This window comes from Schistocerca cancellata, chromosome 4 (genome assembly GCF_023864275.1).
Source record: "Schistocerca cancellata isolate TAMUIC-IGC-003103 chromosome 4, iqSchCanc2.1, whole genome shotgun sequence".
Classification (NCBI taxonomy): Eukaryota; Metazoa; Arthropoda; class Insecta; order Orthoptera; family Acrididae; genus Schistocerca; species Schistocerca cancellata.
This window is the reverse complement of record NC_064629.1, coordinates 601,047,550-601,069,786: the sequence shown is the minus strand read 5'-3', so window position 1 is coordinate 601,069,786 and position 22,237 is coordinate 601,047,550. Positions and strand designations below refer to the sequence as shown.

At 41.4% G+C, this 22,237-nt stretch overlaps 1 protein-coding gene across 1 annotated transcript in view; it reads right to left on the bottom strand.

Moving 5' to 3' along the window:
* Window positions 1–22,237, bottom strand: part of LOC126183816 (intermembrane lipid transfer protein VPS13A-like) — a 681,615-nt gene that overhangs the window by 276,992 nt on the left and 382,386 nt on the right. Inside the window, exons 33-36 of the mRNA XM_049926066.1 lie at window positions 18,454–18,569; window positions 654–885; window positions 474–573; window positions 246–394 (exon numbers count right to left, since the gene is read on the bottom strand). Coding sequence (XP_049782023.1) covers window positions 246–394; window positions 474–573; window positions 654–885; window positions 18,454–18,569 — 597 coding nt within the window. The remainder of the gene's footprint in view (window positions 1–245; window positions 395–473; window positions 574–653; window positions 886–18,453; window positions 18,570–22,237) is intronic.

Here is a 22,237-nt window from a genome sequence, read left to right as displayed (position 1 = left end):
AAGGACATCAGCCTTTAAAACCTCCACAACTAAAAAGTTAGTGCTATACAAATATACAACCGTTTGTCACATAAAATTAAAGTTATTTCCTAATTTTCACTGTTCTATAAATGTATAAAGTCATTCTTGTAAGGTCACTGTGTCTATTCAGTCACAGAATGTGGAGTACAGCAAACTTGAAGCAACAACGTGCAAAACTGCTACTGCTCCTAATGGATTATCATAGCAACAAAAAAATTGAGTACCTTGTTTTTTGAGAAAGACTGCCCTTTCATCTCTTCCAATCACAGTCTCATTACAGCTGACTGTCATTTCAGAGGCCTCCTCTGTCTCAACAGAAGGCTCAGCTCCACTTGAATCTTCTGATTCACTTATCTCACCATCACTGCTGTCACTAAAGGGATAGCTATATTAGTATTTCCTTTCAAGCATTACAGGTAACTACACATTACTTCTGAACAAAAATATATTACCCTGTGAACAAATGGCCAATAGCACTAGCTAACTTTTCTAAAACACCATCCTCATTGTCAGAATCTGAATCCTCTGTATACCCCGTCAAGCCTCTGTGCTCTAAAATAATAATAAATTGCTCCAGTAAATTAAGAGAAAGAAGAGATCATATATGAGGTATTAACACAAGATTCATTTACCATTTACATTGTGTTGCATTATGTGTGAAGATTCCATGTGTGATGATTCAACATTACGTCTTCGAATGAAAGTCATTCCACATTCTGCTTCTCCCTCATCTGCTGAAGCTTCAGAGTCATTTTTCTTCTTCTCTGGTGCCTGCTGTTGTATTCTCTGTTTCACATCATTGACATCCATTCTGCTGCTGTGATCAAACTTACTAGATAATGGAAATGACTTTGCCTGAAACACCTAGAAACAAGAAATATTTCTGTAATTAAAATATACAGAAATTATTTCCTATATGCAATCAAAAATTACACTTGTCTTGTGAAAACTGCTTAGGATGGAATGAGTAGAACTATGAGTGCCTGAAATTGATTGCATGTAACATGACATGGATTATCACGTCTATCACACTCAGAGTATTTTATCCATTTGTTTGCTGAGTTATGTAAATCAAGGGGAACTATTGAAGCTGAATGCACGGAACTACACCGCTACATTTAAAATTCTGGTACGTTCCACAGTGAAGGTAATCATCTGAATCATGATGAAATGTTGCTTGTGAATACATAAAACTAAATTTGTACATAATAAGCCTCTGTATTTTTCATCTGAGAATGTAGGACCCGTATAGTCCATGGCCTAGACACACTGAATTTTTTGACAAATCATTTATTTTTGAGATTTGGTTTCATAAACTGGCTCACCCTAATCATGGTTTAATAGGTTTAATACTGTTAAAAAGCTATTGTCACATCAAAGGAGGTGTAATTAGATGAATGACAAACACTAACTTCACTTAACAAAGGTTTATTCAGTGCTTGCACATAGAATAGTGCAGAGCAAACTGCCTCTGGCCAGAATACATACAGTATATATACAGCTACAGAACTTTCAAGTACATTGATTCTTGGCATTTGTGGATACTTCTAGAATGTACTTGAACCAAATATAGAAATTAAAATTGTACAGTCCATGTGAGGTTTGAAGTCACAATCCTCCATACAACAGTTTAGTATCATAACCATTACACCACAATGCTACTCAGCTTCATCTGTGACACTATTATTGAATGAAATTAGCTCATTTGTTGTGCTACATAATTCTTGAGAGAGCTGAGGTTATTGATAAATGATTGGCAAATACAGTCTTGAGAACAGCAGCAGCAGATGTCTTTGAAGTGTGAGTTCATTATTAACATGTAGTATTATCAGTTTACACATGTACTTACCTCTATAGCCTCTAATGATAAAGATTCTGACAAGTGAGTGATTTTAGATAGAACAAGACATGAAAACGATGGGTGAAGTAAATGATTTGATACCTCAAAGACTGCAGAGTTAAAAGAATTCATTGACACCACCTTGTATTCAAATTAGAAGATTGCTTGAAGACTGGGCATATTAAAATCATCTGTAAGGTATGTAACGAAGGCAGCTGATTTTGTAAGGAATTAGTCCCTCAAAGGAAGAACAGATATGCCATAAGGCCAATATTTTCACCAAGGCTCCTTGAAAGAGATATGCCATGAGAATTGGTTTGCTTCTACAGAACAAATTAAAATGGAACCAGAACACAGTGGCATTACTGAATCTGAAAGAACTGTGCAAGGCTTTCAAGGCTTGTAGGCCTGTGTTCAAGCCCAAATTAACTGCTGCTATGATGCCAGAACATCTTGCTTGGGCAAAAGAGCACAAGCATTGAAATCTAGACATTTGAAAACAAACAAGTATCATTAAATTTGGCAGTATTTGCTTTCATAGCGATAGATAAATATTCTCAGCTCAATCAGTTGTAAAGCAAATTTTATTGGCTTTTTCATTTTGTTTCAGGTTTGCTTTATTGATGAGTTCACATCTGAAATTTTGGAAAATAAATATCACATCTGAAATTTTGGTAAATAAATATCAGTTTGAACACTAGTGAAAAGTACGATCCCGATGGTATTCTGCAGACTGTGAAACATCCCATCCAAGTCATGATATGGTCTGTCATCAGTGGCAAAGGCCCTGGATGTGTGTACATGATTGAGGGAACAACACAGCAAGACCAGTATGAGGAGGTGTTAAGGAGGAGGCTACTACCTAAAATAAAAGAATGGTTTTCTAAAGGAGAACAATATGTGTTTATTCAGGACAGAGCTCCATGCTACACAACATGATCAGTAAAAACCTTTTTGCAGTAAGAAAGGAAAGTGCGAGTATTAGTTGAGGACCAATTGGATGAAAATCAGTGTGGGTTTAGGCCTCTTAGAGGTTGTCAGGACCAGATCTTTAGCTTACGGCAAATAATGGAGAAGTGTTATGAGTGGAACAGGGAATTGTATCTATGCTTTATAGATCTAGAAAAGGCATATGACCGGGTTCCTAGGAGGAAGTTATTGTCTGTTCTACAAGATTATGGAATACGAGGCAAACTTTTGCAAGCAATTAAATGTCTTTACATGGATAGTCAGGCAGCAGTTAGAGTTGACGGTAAATTGAGTTCATGGTTCAGAGTAGTTTCAGGGGTAAGACAAGGCTGCAACCTGTCTCCACTGTTGTTCATATTATTCATGGATCATATGTTGAAAACAATAGACTGGCTGGGTGAGATTAAGATATGTGAACACAAAATAAGCAGTCTTGCATATGCGGATGACTTAGTTGTGAGGGCAGATTCGATTGAAAGTTTGCAAAGTAATATTTCAGAGCTAGATCAGAAATGTAAGGACTATGGTATGAAGATTAGCATCTCCAAAACGAAAGTAATGTCAGTGGGAAAGAAATATAAACGGATTGAGTGCCAAATAGGAGAATCAAAGTTAGAACAGGTGGACGGTTTCAAGTACTTAGGATGCATATTCTCACAGGATGGCAACATAGTGAAAGAACTGGAAGCGAGGTGTAGCAAAGCTAATGTAGTGAGCGCTCAGCTACGATCTACTCTCTTCTGCAAGAAGGAAGTCAGTACCAAGACTAAGTTATCTGTGCACCGTTCAATCTTTCGACCAACTTTGTTGTATGGGAGCGAAAGCTGGGTGGATTCAGGTTACCTTATCAACAAGGTTGAGGTTACGGATATGAAAGTAGCTAGGATGATTGCAGGTACTAGCAGATGGGAACAATGGCAGGAGGGTGTCCACAATGAGGAAATCAAAGAAAAACTGGGAATGAACTCTATAGATGTAGCAGTCAGGGCGAACAGGCTTAGATGGTGGGGTCATGTTACACGCATGGGAGAAGCAAGGTTACCCAAGAGACTCATGGATTCAGCAGTAGAGGGTAGGAGGAGTCGGGGCAGACCAAGGAGAAGGTACCTGGATTCGGTTAAGAATGATTTTGAAGTAATAGGTTTAACATCAGAAGAGGCATCAATGTTAGCACTGAATAGGGGATCATGGAGGAACTGTATAAGGGGGGCTATGCTCCAGACTGAACGCTGGAAGGCATAATCAGTCTTAAATGATGATGATGATGATGATGATGATGATGAAAAGTTTCATTTGTTACCCAGGCCAGGAAATTTGCCTCACATGGACGCAACTGCAAATATTTGGGAGCTGGAAAAAGGTTCTGTGGCAAAGGAAACAATCACTACAAACATTTGTCTCATTGAAAAGATTATTCTAGTCTAGTGTCATCACCTATGGACGCAGGATACTGTACAGTCCTGTATTCACAGTATGCCGGGGCAAACTGAAGCATTAATAGCTGCTAAATGTTGCATGACAAAATATGAAGAAGTTAGGCCTAGTTCCACTTACTGCACACTTAACAAATCACTGATTAATATTAAAACTGTGTGGTTTGTCAGTTATTAATAACTAGTAGTGTTTAAAGAAATTAAATCAATCCATTTAAATTGATCATAACAATCTTTGCAGTATTTTGAACCTCTTAGCCTTTTATTACGTTATAAATTCAAGGCGAGTGTAATAATGTGGCAAGTGACTGTGTATTACACAGCTATAATTTATCTTCTTAACTATCACAGTCACATTTCAAATAGATGAAGATGTAGTGCCTTGTTGATTCCTGATATTTTCCTCTCATGTTTGATAATAGGTATACTGTTGGATGTGCACACAAGTTGATAATTCCATTTTATGCACAATACTCCTAATACTCTGGCTGGAGTCCATGCAGCAATTAGAGGTTAAATGACAGATTTCCATGTCTAGTATCAATGACAAGATCATTAGCTGAAATTGTGTGGCTACAATGGAATTGTCCCGTTGAGTGGTCACTCAAAAACACACTCTTTATTGATTGTTTGCTGCTGTAATTATCACAATTAGTCCAGTTTTCTTATTATGGACCTTACATGACATGTCCTTTCCAAAGATGGATCCAAAAATGGAAATGCCTTGTGGCTACGGCCCCCTGTCGGATAGACGGATCGCCTGGTGCAAGTCTTTCAAGTTGATGCCACTTCGGCAACTTGTGTGTTGATGGGGATGAAATGATGATGATAATGACAACACAACATCCAGCCCCTGAATGGAGAAAATATCTGACCCAGCCGTAAATCAAATCCAGGCCCTTAGGTGTGACATTCCATCGTGCTGACCACTCAGCTACCAGGGGTGGACATCCAAGAAATTAAATAATGTTTTAATGGATAATACCTTTCCTGTGATACTGCACAGTGAGTATTTCTGTGGTATCCTCAAGCTGATAAAAGAAACCTGTGATTTTTGTAGCCTTTCCTATCCAATGAGATACAATAAATGGTCAATGAGACAATATAGGATGGTAAAGATAGAAGAAAAATGAACAATAATCAGTTGTGTGTTGTCAGTACACAACATTTTTTACATTTATAAAATCACACTATGCTTTATGGGGGCACAAAATTTCTTGTTAGTAAGGGATGGAACTTCCAAGCAGTTGAGCTATTTGCAAGCAAGTAACTGTATAATACTGCCCCTTCCCATGTAGTTGGCAAGTATAGGTAATTGCAGCTCTGCCTCTGTATTGTTCTCATGGATGTGCAAATATAATAGTGACTTTCTTATCATGAGCTGTGTGGCCATATTCTGTATGTGACACAATGGATTGCTCAAGAACAACTTTATTAATCATGGAAAATACTGTTTGGCACAATTTAATCAGTTGTCTTTTTGCTACACAAAACTACAGTCTTGTCTATTTTGTGCTGTTGCAACTTTATGCACAGACAAAATGTACCACAATTGTTCTGGCATAACCTCAAGCACTGGAAGAAGATGAAGAATGGAAGATCAGAGAAGGCGGTGAGGAAACGTTAGCCAATAGCCCCTTGATAAGGATCGCGCACCACCAGGAGTGACATCTGCAAGAAGTGAATATAAGCGCTGCTCCTGCCAGTCTCAGCCGCTCAGATCAGCTCTGTATACAGACACTATTGAGCATAACTCGCAGATCAGTTATCCACAACTGTGTATCCACCTTACATGGACATTGTCTATAGCAAAGATCATTTACTGTTTGCACGTCAGCTCTCGCTAGCGACATTTGCTGTAATTAAAGTTAAGTATTGTCAATCTGTATTACAGAAATAAGACAACTAACGTTATTTGTTTGAACTAGTGTATAGCATTCCAAGAATGCAGCATCCTTTAGGCACCTTATAAGCGATGAGTGGGTAACATCCAACAACAGTAGCACAAAGGAAACTTCTGGATATAGTCAAGGAATAATACTTTCCTTTTCCTACAACAATCCTTATCAAAATCACAGGCAATGTGAGCATAAAACATTGAATTCAGGATCAGCAATGTGTTTTTCTGAAACCAAACTCTTAAATATGAGCTGTATAGGGAATGTAAAAATAAATTTCTCTCACTTGAATCATTTGCATCCCTGACAGTTCCAAATTACGTAACCTTTGAAATCATTTCAATAGAATAAATACATATATTTCTTTCCTTTCTTAATGGAAATGAAATGGAAATGAGCGTTTGGCGTCATTGGCCGGGAGGCCCCTCGCGGGGCAGGTCCGGCCGCCTTGGCGCAGGTCTTATTACATTCGGCGCCACATTGGGCGACCTGCACGCCGGATGGGGATGAAATGATGATGAACACAACACAACACCCAGTCCCTGAGCGGAGAAAATCTCCGACCCAGCCGGGAATCGAACCCGGGCCCGGAGGACGGCAATCCGTCACGCTGACCACTCAGCTACTGGGGCGGACCTTTCTTAATTATACACACAGTCATCACCATTTCTTAATGAACATCTAGTACAACAAAATATTTTTGCAGCATTCATTCACAGAGAACAACACACACACACACACACACACACACACACACACACACACACACACACACACACACACACATGCTTTATGCAATTAATTCCTCCTATGATGGGAGCGGAAATACCACTGCTAGGGCTATAAGAAGAATTGGTGTGGAAAGTAATTCAGTTTATACTGTCCTGCATGTTACTGAACAATCAACATGGAATTCCTTTTCAGTTAATCAGATGATGTTCAAGGACTGTTTCTTGCATGTGGGGTTAAGGAATGTGAAATCTGTTTCTGGACAATGTTTGAAGAGACAGTTTGGTCTACTCAAGAATCACCTTCTGTCTAACCTGTAGTCTCACTGTAAAGGTAGACACACTGTTTGTTAATGCAGTCGTAGTGATCACAATTGGCAGACAATGGGTGACAGATGACAAAGTGTAGCTATTATTGGTGATTGAAAGTTTCGATGCCAACAGAGGTTCTTATGGAGATATCAGTGAGATTGAGATTTCCATTTAGGCAGATGGCTTACTAAGCTGGGGAAGACTAAATGAAACATTAGATAAAAGTATTGGTACTCCCTATGAATAAGGATAGAACTGTAACATTATACAAGCGTCATTCAGCAAGTAATACAACTCATTTTTTTCTGAAAGAAGGTTGGTTTTATTCAAGAATCCAAGACACCACATTATTTCCCTCTCTTTTGGATACAAAATCTTATTTTTCAACATAATTTCCATTCAATGTGATGGCTTTACATCATCTTACTGTGAGAGCCTTTATGCCTGCCTGGCACCACTCTACCACTGAGTATCAGAACCAACATCTTAGTGAATCAATAACCTCTCCATCATCCATGTACTACTTCACGTGGTATGCATCCATCATTGGGGCAAACAGATGGAAGTCAGAATCTGCAAGATCCGCGCTGTAGGGTGGATGAGGAAGTATAGTCCAATGAAGCTTTGTGAACTCTTCTCGGGTGTGCACATTTGTGTTAGGCCTTGCATTGTCATGGTGAAGGAAAAGTTTGTTTGCAATTTTGTGACAATGAACACACTGAAGGTTTTTCTTCAGTTTCCTGAGGGAAGGGCAATACAATTAAGTGTTGACTATAAAACCATGAGAAAGGTCAACAATTCCCAGAAGACTGTAGCTATGACATTACCAGCTGAGCATGCAGCTTTGAACTTTTTCTTCGGAGGAGAGATTGTTTAGCACCACTCCTTTAACTGCTATTTTGTTCCAGGTTCAAAGTGGCGAACAATGTTCAACAAAAAATTGTCACAATCAGCCTTGTAACATGGAAGAAGTCTTGCACAGATGGCTCTTTGTTGCTCTTCTCTAAAGGGGCAAGGAATCCTGCAGACACACAACTTTGAGTATCTCAACTGGTGGATTAATCTGTCAGCACCACCAACAGAGACGTCCAGTTGTGCAGGAAGGTGTTTGATTTTGATCCGTTGATTCATTGAACATGTTGAATGAGACTGTCTGTATGATCCAATGCTGCATGAGTCACAGCTTGTTCAGAACACAGCAGATCGGACAGGTTTGCATAACCTTGATGTAATGATGACAGATGCTTCACCCAATGACTCACTATGCTTTTTTTCACTGCTAAGTCTCTGTAGACATTCTGCAACTGCCTATTACTATCTGTGATACTCTGGCTTTCCACCAGAAGAAACTCAGTGACAGCACTCTGCTTGGAATGCACCTCCATTACAGAGGCCATTTTGAAGGTTATGTATAGTTCTGCCACCTATCAGAACACCATGAAACTACAATTGCAAAAACAGAAATATTTTTCATCCAAAATTGGCTGAGAAAAAAATGGGTTGCATTACTCATTGAATCCCCCTAGCACATTCAGATTATAAACATGTCATCAGTTAATTCAAAATAAAGGAGGGATTTAGGATTGTAGGTAGCCAGAGGCGATTCTTATAGATGGCCCATGAAGAGATTGGCATAAGCCAATGGAAAATAAATACCTGTAGCAATGGTGATGGAGAATTAGTTAAAGCTTAAGATCCATTTTATTATGGACACACTGTAATGACACCATTAAGTAAAGATGGGAAAATACATTTAAATACACTCTTTGCTAGAATATGAGGACACAGCATAAATTTTATTTGTACATTTTTAAGTTTTATTTCATAGCTGAGTATGAGTTATTTAAAAGCAGGCAATGAAAGTACTGAATATAACAAGTAACACTACCTGTTAGAGGTGTTAAGAACTATTTGGAAACATGTTAGCATTTTCCTGTATGAAAAAACTTGTAAATGCTGATGTTATTGCTTTTATGATTAATTCTTTAAAAAGATTAATGATGTAGAAACCATTACGTATGCAGTGAAGGCAAATGCAGGATGTATAACAAATTAAAATAACTGTATGGGAACTGCACTCACTAGACTGCGACACTTTACTTTTGTAATAGCTTTGAATACAGTTATAGTCTTGTCCTCTCCAACACCCGCCCTCTGCTGCGCCTTCACCGTTGTGTCCCCACTACCATCCACCTCTACACCCTTCATCTCCTTTCCCAAGGTGGCTTCCGTCCACTCCCCCTCTCGTATCATGCCCTCTCTCCCTCGATTTATTCCTCCTATCAACTCTGATTCTCACCTCCCCCTTCCTTACTCTGTCCTTTTCCCAGGCTCCCTTCCCCCCTTCTGCTTTTTCCCCACTTACCCTCTCTTTGTCTCCTTTCTCTCCTCTGAGTCCTTTTTCTTTCCTCTCCACCACCTTCCCCACTCCTTCTGCCCCACTTCCATTTTCTGTGTCCTTTCCCTCCATTAGCTCCTTCACTTTTTTTGCTTTTCCTCTCCCCCCCCCCCCCCTCTTTTCCACCTCATCTGTACGGGTCCTCCTCCCCTCCCCCCCCCCCCCTTCCTCAATATGCCGTCGTACTCTATAGTGCAGTGTTTCTGGAAGTGTTCAGTGTTGTGCATCCCCCTTTTTAAGTGTTGCGAACAGAAACCAGACTGTCGCCGTGTTTTTTAATTGTGACTGCTGTCTGATTACTATGTGTTTTAATCAGCATCACCAACCCTTTGTTTTTGTATTTTCTTCACAACTTTTCACCATGTTCGTTTTAAGCAGTCCCCGTTTTATCACCTGTTTTAATTTCTATATCTCCTAATTATGTTTTTTAACTTTTCTATCAGCTGCAGAGCGGTGTATTATGCTGCTGCCAGCAGGGAGGGGAATCAAAATCCAATAAAGAAAAAAAAAAATTACAGCCTATGGCAGTTGGTTGTTGTATGGTGTGTTCATAATACAATAGCAGCACATGTTTGTGATGATAAAGGAATGGACAAGGGAAATTTACCTGGAACATGGCTATATACGGGACTATTAGAAAAACAGGAAGGCCACTATGGAATCATTGATGTGACATTGCCATAAAATGATTTATGAAGGACATGAAAGCTATCTGCCACTAAAACACAAACACAATGATAACAATCCAGCGAAGTGGCCCTTTTCTTTATACATTGCCATTTCCCAAGAAATAAGAACCTTTCATTGTCAATGTAGGCACTAATGTTCATTAAAATCAGTAAAATGTATCCATGTGTTACTTGGCCATTTTCTAACCTTCTTTCATAAAACATCTGGCACTGAATCAAATGGAACATACTGCTTTGGCATGTGGCAGCTGTTACCACAGCAATTGCAGACGACACAGCCAACAGGTCGACATTCGCCCATGCATTCCCCCATGCACAGGTACTGATAGGATAAAGCTTGGCAAAAATATACCACTCACAGACACACAGGACACAAACAGGGACAGCAGTGCATATGGTGACAGACTTTATTAGCGTGAGTGACCAGCAATTGCAAGTGAACTCACTTTTGAACGTTTCTGTGCTGGCCCACAGTCTCATGCAGACAACATTTGGGCCTTGAACATTTATTCCTTTTGTTTGTATGTTTAGTGTGTGCCCTTACACGTAAGAACTTAGTGGAAGAGGACAATGTAAACTATGGAGGATCTCCAAAGGCAAGCTGTTGGTACATAATCAGTTCCTGGAATGCAAGGTGCAGGCACAGCCGACACACATAGACTCTGTCAACCTGGAGCCAGCCCATGATAATTCGAACATGTAAAACAGTGCCACACTGCTTCCATATGCTGCTGCTGGAGCGGCAACAAGCATTGGATGTGTGTTGGTTAGGCTGCCCCCTTCTGACTCTCATCACCCATTCATGTCGTTTAGCCAAGTGGAGGCATTTTTCCTAAGCAATAATATCACATGTGGCCTCAGAAAATTCAGACATGTCAGGAACCAGCTGGACCAGAATTATGTGGCCAAAGTATGGGACATAATAACTGCCCTGCAGATGCAGCAGCAGCTTAACGAAGAGTTGATGTGCCGAATTTCATCATTCGAGGAGCAGCAAGTACAGCAACTGCTGCGCCAACAAGAAAGCAGTGATTGGAAGCCTTTGCAGCTCCTGTGCCACCTGTGAGGCCTCGTGGCCAGACATGGTTTCTCATTTGCTGTAGCACACTACCTGGGTGTGCACAGATGTGTAAAGTGACATGCAACTGCTATTCATAGTGGACCTGCTAGACAGGGTGCTTTACATGCTGGTAATGCCACCAAGCATGGCATCCGTAGTGGCCAATGTCTCTTACCCCCACCAGCCACCTTCATTCCATGTCAACACATAAGCCTCCCACAGCCCTGACAACAGAGACCAATCTGGAGTGCTACATGCAGATTTTTCCCACTCAGGCAGCAGCACTAGGCTCACAAACTGATTGGTTGGTGCACTCACAGCAAGAGAGCAGCAGGTGCAGTGGCAGCAGACCAGGCGATGGGCAGCATGGCTCGAGCACCCAGCAACAAAGCAGCAGCTGATCTCATGCCCTTGTTCGCACCTGAATTCCAGATGTGACCAGGCCTAGATGCAACCCGTTGTACTGTACTGAAGCATTGGTCTGTGGCAGAATGGGGGGTGGGACATGAGGTACCTTGTTGACACTGGGTCAGATTTATCAATTTTTCCTAGAAGCATGCCAAGAGATCGGATGAAGGCTGAAACACTGGTGGCAAACAATTTTGCCATATAAACATACAGCACTCAACATTGGAATGTGGATCTTCAACTGAGCCACACATTCACATGCTGGTTTACGATGGCCAATGTCAACAAGTCGATCCTGGGTGCAAATTTTCTCAGTCACTGCAGTTGCTTGTGTACATTGCAAAATGCCCAGCTGATTGACTCTACGATGAATCTTAAGATAGTGGGACAGCCTTGTTCAGTATTAAACCAATGGAATGCTCCAGACCATCCACAGACGTTCTAAACTAATTTCTGGAGCTAACTTGTCTGACATGGGCACTGCGAGACCCCAAGTATTCAACGTTCCACCATATTATTACCACCCTCAGTCCTCCCATCTCATGCCACCCACATTGCCTTGCATCTGACAGGCTTGCAGTAGTCTAGGCCGAACCTGAGGAAATGTTGTGGCAAGGGGTTGTCTGACCATCAAGCAGCCTGTGGTCTTCCATCTTACATTTGGTGCCTAAGAAGGACAATTTGTGGTGCCCATGTGGGGACTACCTTGTACTAAATTCAAGGACAATGTCAAACAGATATACAGTGCTGCATCTGCTGCACTTTAGACATGCCTTGGCAGGTGTGACTAGATTTGGCAAAACTGACAGCATGAAGGTGTACATGCAAATCCCAGTGGCACCTGAAGACATAGAAAAAACTGTGATTACCACCCCTTTCAGGCTCTCTGAGATAATGTTTATGATGTTCAGCCTTAGTTAGGAATGCTTCACAGACTTGGCAGTGTTTCCTGGATGGTGTCTTGGGAAGTTTTACTATGCTCTTCAGATGCCCCAGCTCTACTGCACCCACCTAACAACTGTTTTCCCACACCTCAGTGAGGCCGGCATTGTGATCAACCCATTTATATGTGTATTTGGGATCAGTGAGACTGAATTTCTCAGACACCTTATCAACCCTACTGGATCGACACCTCTGCTGGGCAAAGTACAGGTGACCATGAAGATGCCATGCCCACAAACTCAAAATGGCATGCGTTATTATCTTGGGATGGTAAACTTCTACCAGTGCCATCTGCATAATGTTGCCACAGTGCTTGAACCCCTGACTGCAACAAAACATGACCCCACTGCAAAAGAAAGGGCTCCCATTCTCCCGACTGAAAAATGGAGTACAGTTTACTGAGTCTAAAGAATATCTCGCTGAAGCAGCGCTACTCACCAATCTAATACATGGTGTGAAGTTGACCACTATTGGCACTGTGCTTCAACAACATATTGACAGCAGTGGCAGCCACTTGGCTTCTTCTTGTGGAAGTTATCAGCATTGCAATGCCCTTCGAGCTCATATGACCATGAGCTGCTGGCTATGTATCAGGCACTGACACACTTCCGTTTGTTGGTAGAAGCCCACCATTACATTATCTTCATCAACCATAAACCATAACACACACTTTCTGGATCAACAAAACAAACTAATCACCATGCCAACTTCACCAGTGGGGGTATGTGTCCCAGTTCACAACAGACATCTGACATCTCCAGGATGGACAATGTGATTGCCAACTGCTTGTACCATGACTGTGCAGTCATCTCCACCCTGGTGAACCTTGAAGATGCCACACAAGAACAGGAGGGCGACAGAGAACTGGACAGCTTCTGACATGGTACCTCCTGGAACCTACATCTGCAACTGGTGCCCATCTAAGGCTCCTCCTGGAAGTTTTAGTGTTATGTTATGACAGGCATACATCGCCCGTCCCTCCCGGAAATATTCCAGTGCAAAGCTTCCAAATATGTTCACAGGTAATCACATTCTAGCCCAAACACCACAGCATACTTATGGTCACATGTTTCACTCGGTCCGGACTCCAAAAAGACTACCACCAGTGCACACATGCCTGAACAGCATGTCAGCATGCTGAAGTCAAGAAATATTCCCAAGCAATCACTGGCTCCTTCCCCAACATGACACACCACATTATACATGTCCGCAGGTACACTGCAGGCCTGTTTTCTCCATCCCAATGTAAGCGGTACCTCCTTACAATGGTGTACCACCTCACGCTCTGGCCAAAAGTGATGTCCATAGTGGACATAACCACTGAGAAAATTGCTACTGCCTTGGCTGGCACCTGTGTGGCATGCCACATAGCTACAAACAGCAGCCACCACTTTGACTGTACACTGTTAAAACATGTCACCCAAATGTGTGGCATGTGGCTACACTACATCAGTCACTGAAAGGGTTCCAGACCCGCCACAACATGACCTGCATGTAGCAACTCTGCTCATATTCCTCTGCCTGCAAGTGACCCTGGAGGAAGAGATCAATGTCTCACCTGCACATACCTCGTCTATGGAGAGTCGCTCTCCATCCCCCGAGAATTCATGGAGGAAGTACCACTGAAACATGGAGGAAGTACCACCAAAACATGAAATCTTGGCCCCACCAATAGCAGAATGCCTTTGCAATCACACGGCCAGCTTCCAACCATACACATCAATGCTGTAAGGTGCCAGTAAAGCCTTCATTCACACAAACCTATGGTTCTGCACACATGCCACACTGTGCATTGATGTGGTACAGGCACCATTTTGGCCACCCTACTTGGGACTGCACCACACGATAACCCACGGTGGAAAAATGTTGTAGATCAACTATAACAGCAGGCCAACTAAAGTCTCAATTGACAGAGTCAAACAGGCGTATGTCTTAATAGAGCCAGTTTCCATGCATTTATTCAGCCCATGGAGGACTTGGCAACAAACGATGCTCTGCAGGATACCAGCTGGGCACAGCATATCCCCACAGCTGCCGGTGACTGACTCACACTGCCGGTGGTCACCAAGCAGCCACTTGTGCCCCAACCTACACCCACCCCACCCAGGTAGCAGCCCAGACTGCACCCCACACCGGCGCACTGGGCAGCCGCACCACAGAGGCAAGTAGACTACATCACATGTGCCTGCCATCATTTCTGCTTCAAACACCCCTGCCACGTCATAATGATGTAATGCTGCACTCTACAACCTTCATACACTCCCCGGCATGCCACACTAGCCATACGTGACGTCACACACTTCCGCCATCGTGGTAGCACTTATGTCACCACAAGCATGCGAGGCACGAACATATGTTAGTTGTAGCTGGAACATTCTTGCTTCTCGCACCTACCAAGCTTTGCTCTCCAAGGTTTGTGCACCCCCACACAGAAGTATCATTAGGCCAAGGCTTGACAACAATGCAGCACCCACGGGTGGGCAGGACGCAAGGACAGACAGCAGTGAGAGCTAGCAGCCAATTTCTCATGGATGTCTATGCCATTCTTTGATCTTGTGAGCTGGTTGGTCCACAACATGTGCACCCCACTGTCAAATATGTAAACTGGACAGCTGCCACTCATTCACTATGTTTATCGTGCCTGCAGATTAAACAATATCCCCAAGAGGGGAAACTATTTGCATGCTCAGCTGGTCATGCATACATTGTCTCTACACTGCCACAAGACTGCACTGTGTGCTCGATCATTGAGTAATGTGTACCCTCCGGGATCAGTCGTTGAGACATTCACAATGGTCGTGCAATCACCCTTGCAGACATTTTGACTGAGATTATTACAAGTTCTTCAGTCTCTCTCTCTCTCTCTCTCTCTCTCTCTCCCTCTCTCTCTCTAACACTCCAATGCTGTCAAAGTTTATTGTTTTATTTATTATTGATTTCAAATTATTAGTATGTGCACAGGAAACAGTACTTTTATATGTGTCTGAAATTTTGTTCTAGCACGGTATTGGGTTGTCTCATGCCCATCATCACATTTTTGCATAGATCCACACTACTAAATTATTAAATCCTGACAACTGCATTATAAACCATCAAGAGATTTTTGTATGGAGTCAGCCTGCCACCAAGAGAGATATTGATCAATAGTGAAAAGTTCATGTGATGCTGGTATAAAGGGAGGTGACATCATACAGTAACAGGAAGTGTGAAGAGTCGGTGGAGGAAATGCTTCATGTCTTGCTTGTGAGTGTGTAGACTGCAGCCAATAGTCTTAAAATATTTGTCCATGAGGACAGAAATCTTCCCAGTGTATTCATGGTAATCATAAAAATTAATATTTGTGCTTATGGCACATGGTAAATATTTTGGAAGTGAGAATCCAGAAGAATTAGGATTGAGGAACCGGACAGACAGAGGAGAAATATTTTGGGGACAGTTTAAAGATCTGATAAAAGAAGCGGGTAGTTCTATTGACTCTGTGTAACAGGCAAAGCGCAGCAGGCTCACAGGTGGCGTACTCTGGCAGTTGGCGGAGACCTTCCACCAGGTAATCATTGCAGTTCGTAATACACACATCAAAAAAAGTTTTGCATCACCCCAGTTCCCAGAACTCCTGAAGGTAGAATTTGACAGTCCCTTTGACTGTTTAGAAATGTCACTAAACCCACCCAAAGATGTAAACAACCATGCATGATCAGTGCCTCTTTGACAGAGGGGGTCTGACAGCGATCAGTTCCAGTCACTCCACCAGGATGGAGGTACATGGGTCATGTTGTCTGTAGTTCAACCATGCCTAGACAGTCAATACCGCGCTTTGATCATGTCCACATTGCTACTTTGTGCCAGGAAGGGCTCTCACCAACGGAAGTGTCCAGGCATCTTGAAGTGAACCAAAGCGATGTTGTTTGGACATGGATGAGATACAGAGAGACAGGAACTGTCAATGACATACCTCGCTCAGGCTGCCCAAGGGCCTGCTACTGCAGTGGATGACCGCTACCTACAGATTATGGCTCGGATGTACCTTGACAGCAACACCATCATTTTGAATAACACTTTTCATACAGCCACTGGATGTCATGTTATGGCTCAAACTGTGTGCAATAGACTGCATGATGCACAACTTCACTCCAAACATCGATGGTGAGTTCCATCTTTGCAACCACGACACCATGCAGCACGGTACAGATGGGACCAACAACGTGCCAAATGGATCGTTCATGATTGCGATCATGCTCTCTTCACTGATGAGGGTTGCATATGCCTTCAACCAGACAACCATCGGAGACATGTTTGGAGGCAACCCGTCAGGCTGAACGCCTTAGACACACTGTCCAATGAGCATAGCAAGGTGGAGGTTCCCTGACGTTCTGAGGTGGCATTATGAGGGGCTGAAATATGCTGTTGGTGGTCATGGAAGGCGCCATAATGGCTATACAATACATGAATGCCATCCTTCAACTAATAGTGCAATCATATTGGCAGCATACTGGTGAGGTATTCATCTTCACGCATGACAATTCGCACCCCCATCATGCACATCTTGCGAATGACTTCCTTCAGGATAATGATGTCACTTTACTAGAGTGGCCAGCATGTTCTCCAGACATGAACCCTATCAAACATGCCTGGGATAGATTGAAAAGGGCTGTCTATGGATGACGTGACTCACCAACCGCTCTGAGAGATCTATGAATGAATCACCATTGAGGAGTGGGACAATCTGGAGCAACTGTGCCTTGATGAACTTGTGGATACTATGCCACGATGAATACAGGCATGCATCAATGCAAGAGGACTTTCTACTGGGTATCAGAGGTACTGGTGTGTACAGCAATCTGGAGTACCACCTCTGAATGTCACTGTATGGTGGTACAACATACAATGTGTGGTTTTCATGAGCAATAAAAAGGTCGGAAATGATGTTTATGTTGATCTCTTATTCCAATTTTCTGTACTGGTTAAGGAACTCTTGGAACTGAGGTCATGCAAAAATTTTTTTGATGTATGTAGTAGTGGCAGAGCGTTTGCCTGGAGGGATGTTTAATAGAGGTTCTTTCTGTTCCCACCTAACTCCAACCTTCAGCACCCACATGAACCTTCCACTCCATCTATTAATTTTTTAGAATAGTTTCCTTTGAATATCTTTTTCTCATACTGTGGATTTTCCCCTTTTTCCTAGCACTATTTTCCCCAGGTCCCACCTAGTGACCCTCTATTCTGTCTGTTGCAACCCTAAGTAGATGCCCATCAATTCTCCTGCATCAATATACATATTACACATCTTCTTACTTTCTGTTACTCCCTCTCACCATCCCATGTCCCCACTTCAGACAGGATCACAACTTATCCCCCCCCCCCCCCCCGCTTTGGCCATACCACCAGGAGACAACAGTCTCTCTCTCTCTCTCTCTCTCTCTCTCTCTCTCTCTCTCTCTGTGTGTGTGTGTGTGTGTGTGTGTGTGTGTGTGTGTGTGTGTGAGTGTGTGTGTTTGAGTAGTCCGCACAATGGCTTAGACTGGAAGCTTAGAACATATTCTTTTTTTAAATGTGTGTCTGCTTGAGTGTGATTTTTTTCTGCTTCATGAGTAGTTATCTACATTCATACATATAATTATATTCCAACCTGGATTTCTCCCCTATTATATTTTTATATGCTCTCTATGTTTCTGTGAAAGATTTCATTTACACTTCTATGGAAACAGAATTAAATGTATATATTTTTATTCAAACAGATAATAAATGGTGGACTAACTTTTATCAGAATCTCCCATGGTGCATACACATTTTCTTCAACAACTGCAGGCTCAATTAGGGGCTCCCAGGAACCAGTCTTCTCATCATAATAACTTGCTTGGAGACGTATCTCTGCTGCAATTTTGAAGAACAAATGAGAATGAGAACAATTTTCAAAACTATTTCCTACTAGCAAATTGAACTGCAATATATTCACAGTTTAAGTTGCGTTTTAAACACCACAAATATTGTTTAATGACACTAAAATAAGTCTGTTTATCATTAAATTCGTATTATAATTCAATTACACTCAAACAGAGCCAGTGCTCATGAGGAAATAATAATACAAGTATGAATTACACACATTTCATATGAATTTCTTTTTCCATCAGTTGTGTCATTTTGCTGATCAGACTAATCAGATTACAGAAATATTGTTGTTATTGTGGTCTTCAGTACAAAGGCGGTTCAATGCAGCACTAATCCCTGTTACTCTATCCTGTGCCACCCTCTTCATCTTTATACAGGGTGTTTCAAAATAACACCACAAAACTATGAGGGGATGCAGAATGTGTCCTGAGGAACAAGATGAGGATAGACACCCATGTCTAGAAACACATTACAATGATGTTACAGAGCCTCAAAGTCATAGGCACCAGTGCCTGTATATGTATGTATGTACAGGGTGAGTCCATGATGAGGTTGCAAACTTTCAGGGATGATTGAGAGGGATAAATGTATCAATTTGAGTTAAGGGGACCCTACTCCAGAAATGAACATTCAAAAGTTCTAAGTGAAAATCGTTTGTGATACCTTTGACAGTGGAATATATGTACCGGTACTGTTGTTGCTAACATTGCAGGGTAAACAATTTTCAGAGGTGGTTGTATAGACCAATACAAGAAACAAATGTCCAGTAAACTGGGGCTCTAAAATACAGGGTGTCCCAAAATGACATTTACACTCTTTGAAACAGAATATCTCTTTAATTAAAGGAGACAGAAATACAATTTCTATGAGTAATAATTTAGAAGGTGGTGAAAAACATAACAATGATTTCTTTTATTTCAGGATCGTCAGCAAACATGGTGTTATCGTTTGAACAATGGTAATTGGTGCTAAAGCGTTACTGGAAAACAGAGAATGTGGATGCAGGATGCCGACATTGGAGAGTTGAATTTGGAACACCACCACCACTGACAAGAGTAACAATTACAAGAATCAGAGATAAGTTTGAAGTTGAAGAAATGGTGCATGGTATGAAGAAGGGACACAGTGGACAAAAAAGAAGTTCAACACACAATGAGAGTGTTGATACTGTAATCCAGGCATATACACTACCTCCGACGAAATCTGTGATGCAATGCTCTCGTGAGACTGGGATCTGCAGAAGCAGTGTTCATAGAATTTTGTGGTCTCAGAACTTTAAGCCTTATATCCCAAGACTTCTCCATGCTCTTTACAAAGATGATCATGATAGGTGAAGTGAATTTTGTGAGTGGTTCATTAACAGATGTGAGGAAGAGTAACGTTCCTTAGATTGAATTCTTTGGTCAGATGAAGTGATGTTTAAAGTTGATCGAACAATTACCACCAAAACTGTCTGCACTGGGCCAGGGAGAATCCATATGTAACCGAGCAAAGGCATGCTAATCTAACAGGAGTAACAGTCAGGTGTGGACTGTCTTCTAGAGGGTTAAGCAGACTGTACTTCTTTGACAACACTGTCACAGGCGATTCATACCTGGAAATGATAACTTCTAGTCTTAGCATTGTGTTTGGAAATGAAGATTATTACTTTCAACAGGATGGGGCGCCACCTCACTTTCACCTGGATGTGAGGCCATTTCTCAATTGTACATTCCCTGCCAGATAGATAGGATAAAGAGGGAGTGTGGAGTATCCCACTTGATCTCCAGATTTAACTCCTCTAGACTTCTTTCTGTGGAGTACTCTCAAGAACACAGTTTACGCTACAGGACCACACATACATGGTTGATCTTAGAGGGCAAATTTATTTATTTATTTATTTATTGTTCCGTGGGACCAAATTAAGGAGAAGTCTCCATGGTCATGGAACGAGTCAATACATGAAATTATAACACGATATTAGAAACAGATAAAATGAAATAATAAAAAAAAATATTCAGGTGACAAGTCGTAAGTTTAAATGAAGACAATCAACAATGTAACACTGGAATTTGCTTAATTTTTTAGCTCTTCCAGGAGCTCCTCGACAGAATAGAAGGAGTGAGCCATGAGGAAACTCTTCAGTTTAGACTTAAAAGAGTTTGGGCTACTGCTAAGATTTTTGAGTTCTTGAGGTAGCTTATTGAAAATGGATGCAGCAGAATACTGCACTCCTTTCTGCACAAGAGTCAAGGAAGTGCATTCTACATGCATATTTGATTTCTGCCTAGTATTAACTGAGTGAAAGCTGCTAACTCTTGGGAATAGGCTAATATTGCTAACAACAAACGACATTAAAGAAAATATATACTGTGAGGGCAATGTCAGAATTCCCAGATTTTTGAATAGGGGTCGACAAGAGGTTCTCGAACTTACACCACATATAGCTCGAACAGCCCGTTTTTGAGCCAAAAATACCCTTTTTGAATCAGAAGTATTACCCCAAAAAATAATACCATACGACATAAGCGTATGAAAATATGCGAAGTAGACTAATTTTCATGTTGAAGTGTCACGTATTTCAAATACTGTTTTAATGGTAAATAAAGCAGCATTTAGCTTCTGAACAAGATCCTGGACATGGGCTTTCCACAACAGCTTACTATCTATCCGAACGCCTAGGAATTTGAACTGTTCCGTCTCGCTTATAATATGCCCATTCTGTCTGATCAAAATATCAGTTCTTGTTGAATTGTGAGTTAGAAACTGTAAAAACTGAGTCTTACTGTGATTTAGCATCAAATTATTTTCCACAAGCCACGAACTTATTTCATGAACTACATTATTTGTTACTGTTTCAATATTACACACAAGATCCTTCACTATCAAGCTGGTGTCATCAGCAAACAGAAATATTTTTGAATCACCTGTAATACTAGAAGGCATATCATTTACATAAATAAGAAACAGCAGTGGCCCCAGCACTGACCCTTTGGGAACGCACCACTTAACAGTGCCCCATTGGGACTGAACATCACTACCACTCTCAATATTGCGGAGAATTACCTTCTGCTTTCTGTTCTTAAAGTAAGAGGTGAACCAATTGTAAGCTACTCCCCTTACTCCATAATGGTCCAACTTCTGCAGTAATATTTTGTGGTCAATATTTAGCATGCCTGTGATGCTATTCCATTGGAAACTATAAAGTTGGCATGTCACTCAGTCATCAGTCATTTTCAATGGTGTATTGTGATGGACGGACATCAGTTTGAACATTTACCATCTTAAGTCGGACCATGAGGCACCTAATACCGCTAAACACCACTAAAATTTCTAACCCCTTTCATTACAGAGATGTTCAGTTTCAGAGAGTGTTTACATTATTTTAGGACACTCTGTACATAGCTGTGGAGCTGTGAACACTTGTTCTTCTTTGCTACTGTGAAACGCATCTCTTTTATTGAACAAGTGCCCATAGCTCTTATGGTATGCATTTTAGAGACCACATTTACTATACATTTTTATCTTGTTTTGGTCCATACTACCACCTCTGAAAGTTGACTATCCTACAATCTCAGCAACAATGATACTGGCAAATGTATTCCACTGTCGGAAGTATCAGAATGGTTTTTGCATATAACTTTCAACTCAGTCATTTCTGCACCAACTTCCCT